At 43.3% G+C, this 16,641-nt stretch overlaps 1 protein-coding gene across 2 annotated transcripts in view; it reads right to left on the bottom strand.

The window, feature by feature from the left end:
• The window catches only part of LOC136881004 (uncharacterized), a 1,030,421-nt gene that overhangs the window by 6,867 nt on the left and 1,006,913 nt on the right, over positions 1 to 16,641 (bottom strand). For both annotated transcript variants that reach the window (XM_067153581.2, XM_067153580.2), the window contains exon 5: positions 8,840 to 9,146. In XM_067153581.2, coding sequence (XP_067009682.1) covers positions 8,840 to 9,146 — 307 coding nt within the window. The remainder of the gene's footprint in view (positions 1 to 8,839; positions 9,147 to 16,641) is intronic.

Genomic DNA, 16,641 nt, shown 5'->3' with positions numbered 1-16,641 from the left:
GTTTCGCCTCAAACTAGGGATAGTGGATCTTTTTTAAAAAGTTATAATTGCGGGTCACGTGATCACCTTAGGAATGCTTACCCCTCAGTCAAGCGTGGCTCTGGTCTTTGTTGTTATTTGTGTGGCTCTAGGCAGCACCTTAAAAATAATTGTCCTACTTCGTTCCGAAAACGCAGTCAATGACTAAGACCTAATGGTAATACTGGTGAATCGCTTGCGCCCGAATTTTATGTGGATTCTGAAAAGGTTATTTGTCATTCTACTAAGGCTGTCAGCGATGACATTTTCCGAACCCCTAATATGCTTTACTTGAAAACTGAAGGTAGAGATCCTAAGCGCCCATCTAGTGATTCTGCCCGTTCTTTTGGGACGGTTCAAGACCCAAGACAGAGCCTAATTATCTGTTTCTAGATCAAAATTTACATGTTCAATGAAAGGTCTGAATTTTTCGAGTGCAAACAGCACGGCCAAACATTCTAATTCATAGATGGAGTACTTACTCTCCAGATTATTGAGGATCCTAGACACATAGGCAACCGGTCTACGACCATCCTCAAATTCCTGTAAGAGTACACCAGCAACAGCTTTTACTGAGGCATCAGTTTGTACAATAAAGCGTTTACTAAAGTCGGGTATAGCCAACACAGGAGCATTTGACAAGGCAAGTTTCAGGGTCTCGAAGGCTTCTTGCTGGGAGGGGCCCCAGATGAACTTGACATCCTTATGTCTGAGATGATTTAGAGGAGCTGCTATCTCTGCAAAATTTGGAATGAACTTCCTGAAGAAGTTCACCATGCCTACGAACCGTGCGATGCCTTTGACATCTTTAGGGGGTTGAAAGTCCCTAATAGGCTGAGTCCTAGAGTGGTCGATGGAGACACCATCAGAGGAAACCACATGTCCAAGGAAAGACATACTCGCCTTAGCAAACGCTACCTTAGACAACTTAACAGTTAGTCCGGCTTTCCTCAAGCGATCCAGGACTTCTCTAACGTGTTCGACATGTTCTTCAAAGAAATTTGAGAATATTACAAGGTCATCAAGGTAATGAAAGACGAACTTGAATTTAATAGTTGAGAGTATCGAATCTAAAGGCCTCGTAAGAACGGCCGCACCACAAGAGATCCCAAACGGGAGCCTCAGAAATTCGTGCAAATCGGGTAAAGGGATTGATTGCAAGATGATCTTGCGGTTCAAAGCCCTGTAGTCGATGACAGCACGATAGCCCCCCAGAGGGTTTAGGTACTAGAAAAACTGGAGATGCGTAAGGAGAAGTGGACGGTCTAATGACCCCATCGGCAAGCATCTAATCGATAATCTTTTTGAGTTATAACATCTTAGGAGGTGAAAGACGGTAAGGAGGAGATCTCACAGGTGTGTTATCAGATAGCTCAATCTGATACTCGAGAACATCAGTAACTCCTAACTTGCTAGTGAACACATCGGGAAATTGGTGGCACAAGTCACGCACACGATTAGCTTGCTGATAATCCAAATGACTAAGATCCAACTGATCTATTTCGTTGTTCTCCCTAGGTAGCGGCCTACCTACACAAGAAACACTGAAGGTACCCAAAGGAGCATCAATAATATCAAATTTACAATTTGGAGAAAATTTAAAGTGAAATTTTCTAGCCTGGAGGTCCAAAATTAAACCAGTTCTTGACAAGAAGTCCGTCGCTAAAATCATGCTACACGCTAGCTTTGGAGTTACCAAGCAATGAACCTTCCAAGTAAAATTACCAATACGCAATTTCACATCAACGGATCCTAAAATTTTCATATTATCCTTATTAGCCGTGACACATGCAACATTGACCTTCTTCAACTCCCAAGGTTTTAGTGCCAATCATCTTCAAGTACTATCACTCTTGTCCCATTGGTGGCCATTTAGGCACCTTTAAAACTAGGCAGAAAATTAGACAATTCTTCATTCGGAAAAGGATGGATGGTGATATCCGAAACATGATTAAGTCCTGTAAAATATGTTCTATAAGTAAACCTAGTCTTAACAATCGTGTGGGTCTGTTATCTTCCTCACAAGCCACTCGCCCTATGGAACGGTTATTCATCGACTTTGTAGGTCCGCTCCCTCGCTCTTCCATGGGAAACACTCATATCTTTGTTGCTATTGATGCGTTTTCTAGATTCTCTTGGATTTTCCCCACTAGATCTACGACTGCTCGTACGTCTATAAGTTGCCTAAATTCTATCTTTGCATCCTTCGGCACCCCCAAGTTTCTGGTTTCTGACAATGCCAGTGCTTTCACTAGTCACTTGTTTAAGAAGTACCTTTTCGAGTTGAGCATTTCCCATGTCACCATTACCCCATACTATCCTAACCCTTCTTACGCCGAAAGAATGAACAGGACCTTAAATCTGCTCTAATTGCATATCATCACAATAACCCATCCAAGTGGGACTCTTGCCTGCACTGGTTGGCTCATGCCTTCAATTCTGCCACACACGAATCTCATGGTAAAACCCCAATGTCACTTATGTTCTGCTACACCCCGTACTCTCCTATGTCAAACGTTCTGGGCATTGATGATCTTCTTCCAGACTTGTCTAAACCAAAATCTGGGATGAAGCCAAGAAGAAATTGTCAGTATCCTATGAGAAAGGCAGAGTTAAGTATAACAAGGGTAGAAAGTCACCTAGGCTGACGGTTGGCGATCAAGTTTTTGTCAGGTCCTATCCCATTAGCAAGGCCATTAACAATTTTTCTGCCAAACTTGCTCCTCGGTATCAAGGTCCCTGTACTATTTTACAGTTTTTATCTCCGGTCTCGGTATTGGTGAGTGACCCCATCGCCAAGAGGATTAGACGGGTTCATTTATCCCAGTTAAAATCAAGTTAATGTGTGTTTGGATCTGCGGATTAGAACTACTTGTCGGTGAGCAAATTTGATAGGTCACCTTGAGTTATGTAATTATTCTGGTCAGGTGTGGATTTTATTTAGAAAAATTCTTTTTTTCCTCATGTACTGTTTTAAATTTTGAAGAGTTTTGGGTATTGCTTATTGTACTTACCATCTTTTCCTGTCAAACATGGTTGCTTAGTAGGGTGCGAATTTTTACCACGTGTTTAAGCTTTTGGTACCTTATCTGCTGCGTTCACGCCTCCAGTGATTCTTGACATCACCGTATAGTACTAACTAGTGTGTACTTGTTTTTACCATTGTATTTAAAAAAAGGCAATTCTCTTGCACCTTTGGTACTGGATTTCTTAAATGTTAAACATCTAACTACTCTTTTGGTCTGGGTGCCGGTCAGCTCCGAATATCATAAATTGATTATATCCTGATCATTAACGATTGCAAAATTTTAAATCATAAATTTATTTATTGGCTCGTGAGCTGTAGTTGCCTTGGTTCGGTACTCATTTTGGAAAATTGTAGGCAATTTCTGCTCTGTGCATTGTTGTTAAACCGGTAGGAAAACTGTTAGTCTCCTAACCCCTACTTATCTTGAACTGTTCTATTTTTTGATCCTAGTTCTTGTTATCTGATTCTTTGCGGGTAATATATCGGTTATCTATTCCTATTGTGGTATTGTTAGGTGTGCATTTGTTGAAACGAATTATCTTTTGGTTTCCTTGTTGGTGTAAGTTGACTAGGATCTAGATAAACCCGGTGTTAGTTCCTGTGGGATTTGTTTTTGTTTTGCCTGTGGGTATTGGCTATGGCGGAACTCTGTCGATCGGAATTGGGGGTAGTTGGCTGTTTGTCTTTACGGCATGGACTTCACAGTCTTCACTGCTTTCTGTCTCCAACTTCTGGTAACACGATTTCCTAGTTTGCGAGTGCTCTGATGTCCTCCTCTGGGGCATTTCTGTTATCTGTTGTGAATTCCCGGTTTACTGAGTTATCTGGTTTTCTGGTGAGAAAAATTCTGCCCCGGCTAACCTTATTTGATAAAGTTTTCTTTGGGTTTTTCTTTCTGGTAGTAGCGGTTAACTAGGTGGTTTCTTATTGTATTTCTGCTTGCAGGTGGTATTAATTCTACACTCTTCTGAAGTCCTTACTTGTCTGGTTTTAGTCTCTAATGTGGTGTATTATTCTTGTAGTATGTTATTTTATCGAATTGTAACTCCATGTTATCCTGCCCAGTCTATTTGTTATTGTAGTGTTTTGCACGTATTGCACCTATGGATCCTGAACCTGAGGAGTGCGCTCTCCTTTCGTGCCTAGTAGGTATTGATTTCGGTCCTGACTTTGTAAAGTTGTAAACGGTACCGTGGTTTGGTTTTAGGTTCATCTTGTGAGTTGGAATGATGGCTTCACGACATGTTGTTGAGGGTAGTTGCTGTTTTCTTCCCTTTTTAGCTAACGCATGTCCGTTGTGGTCCATTATAGTTGTATTGTTGTCGTGTAGTATTGGTTATTTGTTATGGCGCTTCGGTATGGGCGGTGTTGCCTTTAATTTACCCTGTGTCCCCGTAGATTGGGAAATAAACCCTGGCATGGATTTACAACTCTCTGTTGATGTGTCTTATCTGCTTGCATATAATGTGTGATTTCTGTATGACGTGGTCTGTTCTTTTGATTTTAATTCTCTGCATACCCTAGTAATCTGACGTCATCATGCAATTATCCTGTACTATAATGTTCTTCTCGAATCAACCTGCCAGCCTATTGGCCCTTTTCCTTCTGGAGTGTTTGAAAACCTTCGCTATCGGTTTGTTATCTTGTCGTCCTACGGTGCGCCAGTTGCGTATGGGATCAGCTGGTCCTTCATAGGCGGCATTGAAACCTCCATTCTATCTGGACATGTGATTGTTTAGTGGTGTTTTCTATTTCTCTGTTATTTGGAGTGTTTTCCAGCGACCTAGTTCGTGACCTACCTTTCATATCTTATTTACCTTGTTCTATATTTGGTGAGGTACCTGTGACTGTGTGGCCACAGTGTGAGTCTACGGATATCACTTATTTCTAGTCCGGATTTGTCCGAGATCTCTTGTGGATAGCCGGTGGAGAATCTTGTCAGGTCTCTGCTCCCATATTCAAAGGCGTTGGCTTAATTGAGGTGCTTTACTGAACCTTTTAATTGATTGAGTTGCCCATTGTTAAAGTATATGTTTGTATGTGTGGTAAAATTGTGAGAAATATGATTTTAGATTGGGTAACACTCCTGTTTCCTTTCTGCCAATTTCTGTCTCGTTTCATCATTGTGTTAAAGATTGAGTTTCATGACCTCTGCTACCCTCATATTATTCTTGGCTTGGTGTTGCTTTTGGCTCGTTGCTGATGACCAACTATACGCGTATCCTCCATCTGAAAGATCTTGAAGTCTCCAACTGCAGCCTCTACATTCATCTTATCTTGAGTAATTATTTACTGTAACCCATGAAGTTTGATCCTTACCTAGTATCCTGTTTCTGGGAGTTTCTCTTAATAAAAAAAGAAAATCTATATCCTATCCTGTTTCTTGTTGATTTGGGTTTTGCATGGAGTGTATACGCGGAGTTAAAATTAATTTATTGCAAAATTTATTTCTAGACCTTGGTCATGTACTTAAAGGGTTTAAGACTTGTTAATTGGCTCACTGATTGGGGGGGTTCTATTCCGTTTAAAATTTTAAAAAAGGAGGTTGTAAGCTTAACTTGTATTTCTGTGTAACGTTTTTCAACATCTTTTTCCTGGGTCAGGGTCTTGGTCTTGTAATATTATGTATGGACGGGAGTTTCTCTTAGCATTTCTGTTATGTGAATCATTCTGCATCCATGAGTTGGTGCTTGTCTGTAGTTTTTTCCTATGTAACGTTAGCCTCCTGGTTTCTGTTTGTCGATGGTGACGTTATTGTGTAGCCATCCTGATAGGGTTGGTTGTATGTATTGAATGGTGTTTTGTGGAGATAACTATCTTTGGTTATCTAGGTTTTTGTTTTCCTTGTGTGGTGAAAATTGTATCCTTGGCCATATATTTAAGTTGGATTGATACTTTAAATGTAATGTAATTTGGTACTTGATTATGGATTGTTTAAATAATTATTGTTTTCTGATCCTGTGCCATACCGTAATCTTAAGTCATGTTAATCTAGTTTAAGGTTAGGTTAAGTATTTTACGGTTTGACCTTGTGATTGTGTTTTACGCTCACCAATGTTGTTTTACTCCTTTTCTTCCCTTCCCTTTCTGGGCGTTTTTCTTTTTTTCTTGGGGTTGTCGTTACCATCCAAACAAAAGTGTGGAAACCAAATGAAGGCGTTTCTTATCTAATGCAAGTCCTATAAATAATTACAATTTGACAAGCATGTAGTGATTTAAGTCTAGGTATATGATCGAGTGCAGTTAAGACCTAGAAGGTCTAATGTTCTAAAAGCAAACATTCATAAACTTTTCCTAAAGGTGTGTATGTACCACAAGGTAACGTAACCTTCGAACAGATGATGCATATGAACTTGCGGAAGTTAATTGTTCACATTGAAGTTTAGCAAGTAATCTGGAGGATAAGTATCCCCTGTGATCTGGACCATTAATTGATTTGCCTGCGACTTGTGTGTCGCACAGTTTGGTGCATGGGACTTCATTATAATTGAAAGTGGCTAGACATCTGGTGTCGTCTAAGTGAACTGTACTGTTTCCTTAATCCAAATCACTTAAGTTTGGGTTCTTAGTGACTGTTGGACTCGTTCTGCTGGTGGTGCATAAACTGAGACTGGCGATTGGTGGTCGTTTTCACATACGGACTATTCTACCAAAAACTTAGTTTGCTTCAAGACCACCGCCTTATGACGGAAAACATCTGCTGTACATGTGAAGTTTCGGGGAGGGAGACTGTTACCTGCGTAACAATTTTTTCCTCTCGGTAAATATTTTTGAACTAGCCACATGGCTGTAGAAAAAACTGTGTTCTTAATTGTGGTTCGCCGCTTCGTTACTCCTTCTTTTCAAAACTTATAGTCTGGAAACTTCTCCGCTGAAAAGGTTATTTGTTGTCCAGCTGCTGTGCGCACGACCTGTCAGTGCCTTACTGTATTCTCCTGCACTCTAGTGGCGTAGGTATGAACTACGTCACGAACTACCTCACCACTCGGTGGCTCTCCCTCTGTGTACATGTGATCGCTGTGGCAGTGGACTGTGGAATCTCGGGAAGAAACGCCATTGCTGTTTTGTGAGAAGAAGGAGATGGATGTGTGGTGTCTATCTCTCCCTAGCGAGATGATTTCTCCAAAAATGCTCGAGCCTGGTTGAAGTTACATTGGTAGGGCTTTGCCCTAGTGAAACTGCAAGTTATTTTGTTTAATATTCCTCGCCTGGAAATTCTATTTAATGCATTTCTTCAACATACGTAAGTAGAATGTAAAGCTGAAGCGTCCTCACAACTACAACTGGATGAAACTGTAAGTGTTGATCCAACTAAACTTTTACCGATTTATGGTGAAAAAACTGAAAATTTCCCCATGTGAAGAATGTGTGTGCGACACGATGTAATTTGGCGTCATCGAAAAACTAAGTCTTGCCTTGTGGAATTTCCAATTTTTTGGCTTGTTAAATGGAACTTATAGCATGTGTAATTTACGTGAGTTAACTAGCGACTTGCGTGCTATGTGAACGAGTTTTTTGAAATCTTTCGAAACCGTAATTTGAAAACTTGATGTTTATTTATGGCTTTCTAGGCCTAAAAGTTTTGTGGTAAAAGCTAGTATTTAACTGGGTTAATTAACCAAGCGAGTCGCTCCAGGGATGTGGGGTTTACGTGTATATTCTGTTCCGGTTCTTTCTTCTTTTCTTGCTTCTCTGTTTAATTTAAGTTTTTAATTTAAATTCTTCTTTTCTTGGTATTTGGGTGGTTTTCTGCGTCCGGTTTTTCTCTTGTCCTTTGAAAGTATTCGCCTATTGTTGTTTTGCGGCCTGTGATTGGCCCCTTCCTTCCCTTGACCTATTGTTGGTTGTTGCCATGGAAATGCTAAGCTTGTTGATGTTGTTGTGATGGGATTGATGATTTGAATTGATGTGCCTGTTATGAAATCTGCCTTGTGGGCGGTCAACTTGGTCCCTTTAATTTTTCTTTGGCATTTTAATTCTTCCTTCTGCTCATTTTTCTACCCGGTGTCGCGCACATTATTATTATTATTATTTTAATTTCGAGAATTTGTACGTAATACCTACCCATCCTTGTAGGGGCTCGTTTGGATATATCCTAAACAAGGTTTTTAGTATCAAAAAAACCTGTTTCACTCAAGGTTGTTTTTCAAGGTTGAAAAGATGTATGAAAAACTTGGGTACTGGTCAAGGAAACCTTTGGTTTGTAAGAAACTTTATGAGTTGATGAGGTGTTTCATTATTCTACGTAGTCTTACTAAGTCCTTTAATTAATTAATTAATTTATTTATTTTCTTTATTAACGGTCGACCGTACGATTTTAGTTTTGAGTTTTAGTTATTATATTTAAATTTAATTTTTCCAGCGAGCATATTCCTTTCAGTTTTGTTAATTACTTAATTTTGGTGATTAAATTTCTCTTGGTTCCCCAAATGGTGTTGCTGTTTTCCTTTAAGGGGGTGGTCATTTGATATGACCAGGTGCACTTTTATCCGCTCCTCTGGGGTCGCTAGTTTACCTTACGGTAAGTGCCTTTCTTTCCTTTTTTAAAGTTTTAGTCTAGCACGTTTCCATGTATCTGAACCGTGCCTTGGCTGCATGGTCAGTCCTTTTGTGCCGTCACTTGGGGTAGTTGCGGCTTTGATTGCTCTAAGTGCTACACTCCTGAATACAGCAGTGCGACCTGTGAATTTGTTATTCATCTAGAAAATCTCTATCTAAATATATTGATATCACAGAAAGAAACGATTTCCTATTCGACAACACGATAACAGTGTAGCAGAGTAAGTTAATTACCAATGTCATTGTATTCTTCATCCAGCTCATCCATGAAGCGAGGATGGATCGTTGAGATCTCAGGGAAGCTAGGGAAGAGTTCTGGTCCCACAGTCTCCTGCTGGCTGGTCCTGGGTCGGTCCTCCTCCACACTCTTCTCCGTGCTCTGCCAGTACACGTCGTGGATGCTGGCAATACAGCGGACCTTCAGACGACCGCCTTCAAAGTGTTGAGGCTGGAGCTTGAGCCTCAGTCCGATCAGTGAACTCTCCCGGTCACCGTTCCGTTCTCTCCTCGGGGAGTAGTGGATCACGTTCGGGGCTGAGGCCTGCAACAAACAGAGAAAATAGAGAGACTAGACCACGATCAGCGAACTCTCCCGGTCACCGTTCCGTTCTCTCCTCGGGGAGTAGTGGTTCACGTTCGGGGCTGAGGCCTGCAACAAACAGAGAAAATAGAGAGACTAGACCACGATCAGCGAACTCTCCCGGTCACAATTCCGTTCTCTCCTCGGGGAGTAGTGGTTCACGTCCGGGGCTGAGGCCTGCAACAAACAGAAAAACTAGAGAGGCTAGACCGCGATCAGCTAACTCTCCCGGTCAACTGTTCCTTTCTTTCCTCGGGGAGTAGTGGATCACGTCCGGGGCTGAGGCTTGCAACAATCAGAAAAACTAGAGAGGCTAGACCGCGATCAGCTAACTCTCCCGGTCAACTGTTCCTTTCTTTCCTCGGGGAGTAGTGGATCACGTCCGGGGTTGAGGCTTGCAACAATCAGAAAAACTAGAGAGACTAGACCACGATCAGCGAACTCTCCCGGTCATCGTCCCGTTCTCTCCTCGGGGAGTAGTGGATCACGTCCGGGGCTGAGGCTTGCAACAATCAGAAAAACTAGAGAGGCTAGACCGCGATCAGCTAACTCTCCCGGTCAACTGTTCCTTTCTTTCCTCGGGGAGTAGTGGATCACGCCCGGGGTTGAGGCTTGCAACAATCAGAAAAACTAGAGAGACTAGACCACGATCAGCGAACTCTCCCGGTCACAGTTCCGTTCTCTCCTCGGGGAGTAGTGCATCACGTCCAGGGCCGAGGCTTGCAACAAACAGAAAAACCAGAGAAACTAGACCACGATCAGCCCCCCCTGTGGGTGGGGGCGGTAGAATAACACACGCGGTATCCCCTGCCTGTCGTAAGAGGCGACTACAAGGGTCCTCAGGGACTCTGAACTTTGGAGCGTGGGTTGGCGACCACGGGGCCCTCAGCTGAGTCTTGGAATTGCTTCCACATATTTGTGCCAGGCTCCTCACTTTCATATATCCTATCCGACCTCCCTTGGTCAACTCTTGTCCTTTTCGGACCCCGACGGTATTACGTATGGATGCTTGGGAGTCTTTCATTTTCATGCCCGTCCTGGCCCTTTTCTTCTTTTGGCCGATACCTTCATTTCTCGAGGTGTCGGACCCCTTCCATTTTTTCTCTGGTTGCCCAGTTGTATTTCATCTTAAACAATAATCACCACCACCACCACGATCAGCGAACTCTCCCGGTCACAGTTTTTAATATTCTCGTAGTGGGTCACTACCAATGACGCCCCCAAACAAAATCAATCAATCAATCAATCAATCAATCAATCAATCAATCAATCAATCAATCAATCAATCAATCAATCAATCAATCAATCAATCAATCAATCAATCAATCAATCAATCAATCAATCAATCAATCAATCAATCAATCAATCAATCAATCAATCAATCAATCAATCAATCAATCAATCAATCAATCAATCAATCAATCAATCAATCAATCAATCAATCAATCAATCAATCAATCAATCAATCAATCAATCAATCAATCAATCAATCAATCAATCAATCAATCAATCAATCAATCAATCAATCAATCAATCAATCAATCAATCAATCAATCAATCAATCAATCAATCAATCAATCAATCAATCAATCAATCAATCAATCAATCAATCAATCAATCAATCAATCAATCAATCAATCAATCAATCAATCAATCAATCAATCAATCAATCAATCAATCAATCAATCAATCAATCAATCAATCAATCAATCAATCAATCAATCAATCAATCAATCAATCAATCAATCAATCAATCAATCAATCAATCAATCAATCAATCAATCAATCAATCAATCAATCAATCAATCAATCAATCAATCAATCAATCAATCAATCAATCAATCAATCAATCAATCAATCGTCGTTAATTCATTTCCAGCGCAAAACAAACAATATTGTTATGCTATTTGCTTTATGTCGCACCGACACATAGGTCTTATGGCGACGATGGGATAGTAATCGGCTAGGAGTTGGAAGGAATCGGCCGTGGCCTTAATTGAGGTACAGCCCTAGCATTTACCTGGTGTGAAAATGGGAAATTACGGAAAACCGTCTTCAGGGCTGCCGACATCTCCCGGATGCAAGCTCACAGCTGCGCGCCCCTAACCGCACGGCCAATTCGCGCGGTAATATTGTTATGGGGCTCATGCGACTGTCAGGCGTCTAAAAGTCCCTTTCCGTATTTCGCTGAAGGGATGAGTGAGTGAGGCCGGGGACCTCTAAACCACCCTGAGGGCATGCACCGGCCTGCTTTCATCTGATGTGTGCGTGCATTTTCTGGAAGGCGAAACTCGAATGTTCTCATTCCGGCCGCTCCCCGAACATACTAGAACATCACCAGATATATGTAAGATCAGGCTCGCTGCTAACAGACCGGTGTTGTTATTGTTGTTGTTGTTGTTGTTGTTGTTGTTGTTGTTGTTGTTGTTGTTGTTGTGGGAATCACTGTTTTGAAGCCAGTGTGTGTTTTGGAGCAGAAATGTGAGTGTTGAGAGTGTCGTCGTGGTGAAGTGTTGGAGCAGTTGTTGTAGTTGATGATGTCGTTGAATGTGTCGCAGTAGTGTTGGAGAGCAGCTGAATAATTGGTGCTGTGTTACTGTCAAGTGATACATGTTAAGTAGTTCAGTGAGTGGAGCAGTAACATGAGTTACTGGCCTTGTCTGGAGTCGAGCCATATGCACGGTAGTAGTGTCGCGAGATGATCAACAGAGTTGTGGTCGAACGCAATTATAGGGAACCGCTGAGCGAAAAGACTGCTGTGTGCGTATCGAAGTGAAAGGACAGAGTTGTCAATCAAGTTTACGGAAGGATCGCCCGCAGCAGATACGGACCGCGAGGCGGGGACCTGGTTCCTTAGTAAATAGCCAGTAATTACTGAAATTTTTCCATTCTTTGTCAATTATACACTGACTGACAGAGCAAATGCAACACCAAGAAGGAGTGGTCAGAACTTTATGCCAATTGCAGGGTAGACTGACGTCACTGAGGTATGCTCATGATGTGAAATGCGCCGCTGTGCTGCGCACGTAGCGCACGATAAATGGGACACGGCGTTGGCGAATGGCCCACTTCGTACCGTGATTTCTCAGCCGACAGTCATTGTAGAACGTGTTGTCGTGTGCCACAGGACACGTGTATAGCTTAGAATGCCAGGCCGCCGTCAACGGAGGCATTTCCAGCAGACAGACGACTTTACGAGGGGTATGGTGATCGGGCTGAGAAGGGCAGGTTGGTCGCTTCGTCAAATCGTAGCCGATACCCATAGGGATGTGTCCACGGTGCAGCGCCTGTGGCGAAGATGGTTGGCGCAGGGACATGTGGCACGTGCGAGGGGTCCAGGCGCAGCCCGAGTGACGTCAGCACGCGAGGATCGGCGCATCCGCCGCCAAGCGGTGGCAGCCCCGCACGCCACGTCAACCGCCATTCTTCAGCATGTGCAAGACACCCTGGCTGTTCCAATATCGACCAGAACAATTTCCCGTCGATTGGTTGAAGGAGGCCTGCACTCCCGGCGTCCGCTCAGAAGACTACCATTGACTCCACAGCATAGACGTGCACACCTGGCATGGTGCCGGGCTAGAGCGACTTGGATAAGGGAATGGCGAAACGTCGTGTTCTCCGATGAGTCACGCTTCTGTTCTGTCAGTGATAGTCACCGCAGACGAGTGTGGCGTCGGCGTGGAGAAAGGTCAAATCCGGCAGTAACTGTGGAGCGCCCTACCGCTAGACAACGCGGCATCATGGTTTGGGGCGCTATTGCGCATGATTCCACGTCACCTCTAGTGCGTATTCAAGGCACGTTAAATGCCCACCGCTACGTGCAGCATGTGCTACGGCCGGTGGCACTCCCGTACCTTCAGGGGCTGCCCAATGCTCTGTTTCAGCAGGATAATGCCCGCCCACACACTGCTCGCATCTCCCAACAGGCTCTACGAGGTGTACAGATGCTTGCGTGGCCAGCGTACTCTCCGGATCTCTCAGCAATCGAACACGTGTGGGATCTCATTGGACGCCGTTTGCAAACTCTGCCCCAGCCTCGTACGGACGACCAACTGTGGCAAATGGTTGACAGAGAATGGACAACCATCCCTCAGGACACCATCCGCACTCTTATTGACTCTGTACCTCGACGTGTTTCTGCGTGCATCGCCGCTCGCGGTGGTCCTACATCCTACTGAGTCGATGCCGTGCGCATTGTGTAACCTGCATATCGGTTTGAAATAAACATCAATTATTCGTCCGTGCCGTCTCTGTTTTTTCCCCAACTTTCATCCCTTTCGAACCACTCCTCCTTGGTGTTGCATTTGCTCTGTCAGTTAGTGTACTTGTATGTATATACGAAATGGGCCATCCTACATTAACAATAAAATTAACAATCGTATGACCTCAGCTACGGAACACAAAATTTTAATTTGACACTATTTAGGCTGCCTGCGTGTCAGTATTGTCCTTTTGATTTTCTTCACCAGATAGCAGAAAAGTGAATCTTTGTCAGGCGCTCTGTTGCCGAGTTTTATTAATTTTATTGGCTAAAGTGTAAATGTGTAGCCAGGAGTGCAGTCAGTCAGTCAGTCTCTCTAGAACCAGCAGGAGATCCCCCTGTAGGTGTATGTATGTTCAGCCCGTCAGCGATTCTGCTGGTAGGATCCTCAACAGCTCTGCCATCAGCTGTCATAGATGGCCTAGACATCACTGAAGAGGCGTACTAGGGAAATGAGGAGTGAGGTAGTTTCCCGTTGCTTTCCTCACCGAGCCAGAGTTGCTATTACATATCAGTCTGCCAAGCCCACTGAAATGTATACACCAACCGACCCTATGAGCAACATTTTCACACCATTCATAACAGGGACTGGCTGCATAAGGATTGGCATTACTAGCATCGCTCATACCTCTGTCACTTTCATATTGTCAAAGACAAGGATAAGACAGACAGATCTATGAAAGGAACAAAATTGCTCTAGCCTATACCAGAAGACACAGTGCATTGTAAACACTAGGTCCTGGCAGCAAAGGCATCCCTGTGGGTGGGGGTGGTAAAATAAAACCCACGGTATCCCCTGCCTGTCGTAATACGCGACTGAAGAGGTAACAGGGGCTCTTAACTTAGGAGTGTGGGTTGGTAACCAGGGCCATTAGCTGAGCCCCGGCATTGCTTCCACTTACTGGTGCCAGGCTCCTCATTTTCATCTATCCTATCCGACCTCCCTTGGTCAACTCCTGTTCTTTTCCGATCCCGACGCTATTAGGTTTCCAAGGCCTAGGGCCTCTTTCATTTTCACGCCTTTCGTGGCCTTGTCTTCCTTTGGCCGTTACCTTCATTTTCCGAAATGTCGGATTTCTTATATTCTCTCTCTCTGATTAGTGTTGTATAGGCGGTGGTTCCCTAGTTGCACTTTCTCTTACAACAATATCTCCCTGTGGGTGGGGGCAGTAGAACAACACCCGCGGTATCCCCTGCCTGTCGTTAGAGGCGACTAAAAGAGGCCCCAGGGGCTCTGAACTTTGGAGCGTGGGTTAGCGACCACAGGGCCCTTAGCTGAGTCCTGGGATTGCTTCCACTTACTTATGCCAGGCTTCTCACTTTCATCTATCCTTATCGACCTCCCTTGGTCAACTCTTGTTCTTTTCCGACTCGGACGGTATTACGTATGGAGGTTTAGGGAGTTTTTCATTTTCACGCGCTTCGTGGCCCTTGTCTTCCTTTGGCCGACACCTTCATTTCTCGAGGATTTGTCTGATTAGTGTTATATAGAGGATGGTTGTTCAGTTGTACTTCCTCTTAAAACAATAATCACCACCTCTCCCGTGTACTTTCTTCAAACGGGTAAATATCAGGTTGTGAGTTTCACCTCTCAGTTTCAATTACTGCGTTGATGGAGTGATAGTACCTCATGGGGATCACTGTAGTACCTAGGTGTTAATGTACCGTAAGGAAGTATCTTCATTGGGGTAATCATATTAAAGCGTATTTAGTGTTTGTCATAAGGATGTGAAGGAGAGAACATATAAGTCCCTGGTAAGACGCGAAGTAGATTATGATTTCAGTGTTTGGGACCCTCATTTAGCACAGCTGTCATTTTCCTCCAGTTTCTCCATCGAGCCTGAATCGTTCCTCTCAATGCTCTGTCCAATCCTCCATTCTCCATGTTACTTAAATTCTCTGGTTCTCTTACCTAATAGCCTTACATTCCCGTTTCCCTCTCTGAATATAGAGCGATATTGTTCTTCCTCCTCTTTAAGAAAATGAAAATGAAAACCTACAACCTGTTTTCCAGTCATTGACCGGGTTAGGGATGGAATGAATGAAGCAGATATAGGCTATTAGTACGATGGAGTCGCCACTCCCAAAGTCATTTATTAATGACTGATAGATGCCATGAAATGAGAATGGAGAGTGTTGCTGGAATGAAAGATGACAGGGAAAACCGAAGTACCCGGAGAAAAACCTGTTCCGCCTCCGCTTTGTCCAGCACAAATCATACATGGAGTGACCGGGATTTGAACCATGGTATCCAGCGGTGAGAGGCCGACGCGCTGCCGTCTGAGTTACGGAGGCTCCTCCTCCTCTTTAAATTGTGTTTAAATATCCATCACAAGTAAAAGTTCTCTCTCTATTGGTGGATGTAATTCCTGACTCCACACAGCCGATTTCTGTAATGAACCACGCACTTTATGAGTTGTAATTTATCTGGATGAGCTGAATTCGTTAAACTGGTTTATTTTGCTCTTCTCTCGCTCCCCGGTGAGCGGCCAATTATCTTCCCTAATGGAAGCATTTATAGCACGTATGTTGTTCAGCTCAGAGATTCTGTATGTAATTGCAAGCGCAGGCCTTTCGCTGCTACTAATTCAGCAATTCCGCTCGATTTGTATTCGATGCCCGTCGTCTAATTGGCTCACTTCAAGTATCGATGAAGAAAATTTCCATCCCCCTGCGAGAATATGATACGTTACCCACAGTGAGTTAAAACTTTCGACCGAGCTCGATAGCTGCAGTCGCTTAAGTGCGGCCAGTATCCAGTATTGGGGAGATAGTAGGTTCGAACCCCACTGTCGGCAGCCCTGAAGGGGTTTTCCGTGGTTTCCCGTTTTCACACCAGGAAAATGCTGAGGCTAGAATGGTAACAAGGAAATTTAACGCTTATTGGTAACTATACGCTTCCAAGGCGCACACAGCGCAAAACAACGTCTGTACTGTCTCCTATCTTTCTTTTCTCCAACGTTCTTCATGTTAACTACATCACTGTATAGAGGTGAATCAAAGTATATATTCTTTCTGAAACTTGAATTAATTATTCTATTTCCAACACAAGATATACAAGGCACAAGTGGTACATAAAAATAAACACCAGTAAAAAAACTAGACTCTCAACACAGTCTTACTAGCTTGTTGAAAGTAAATTCTTGTTCCAGAAGTAACTCAAGTAAAAGAAAAATAACCTACAACAAATTTGAT

Source organism: Anabrus simplex, chromosome 9 (assembly GCF_040414725.1).
Source record: "Anabrus simplex isolate iqAnaSimp1 chromosome 9, ASM4041472v1, whole genome shotgun sequence".
Taxonomy (NCBI): Eukaryota; Metazoa; Arthropoda; class Insecta; order Orthoptera; family Tettigoniidae; genus Anabrus; species Anabrus simplex.
The sequence above is the reverse complement of the archived record's forward strand: the minus strand, read 5'-3'. Positions and strand labels throughout refer to the sequence as shown.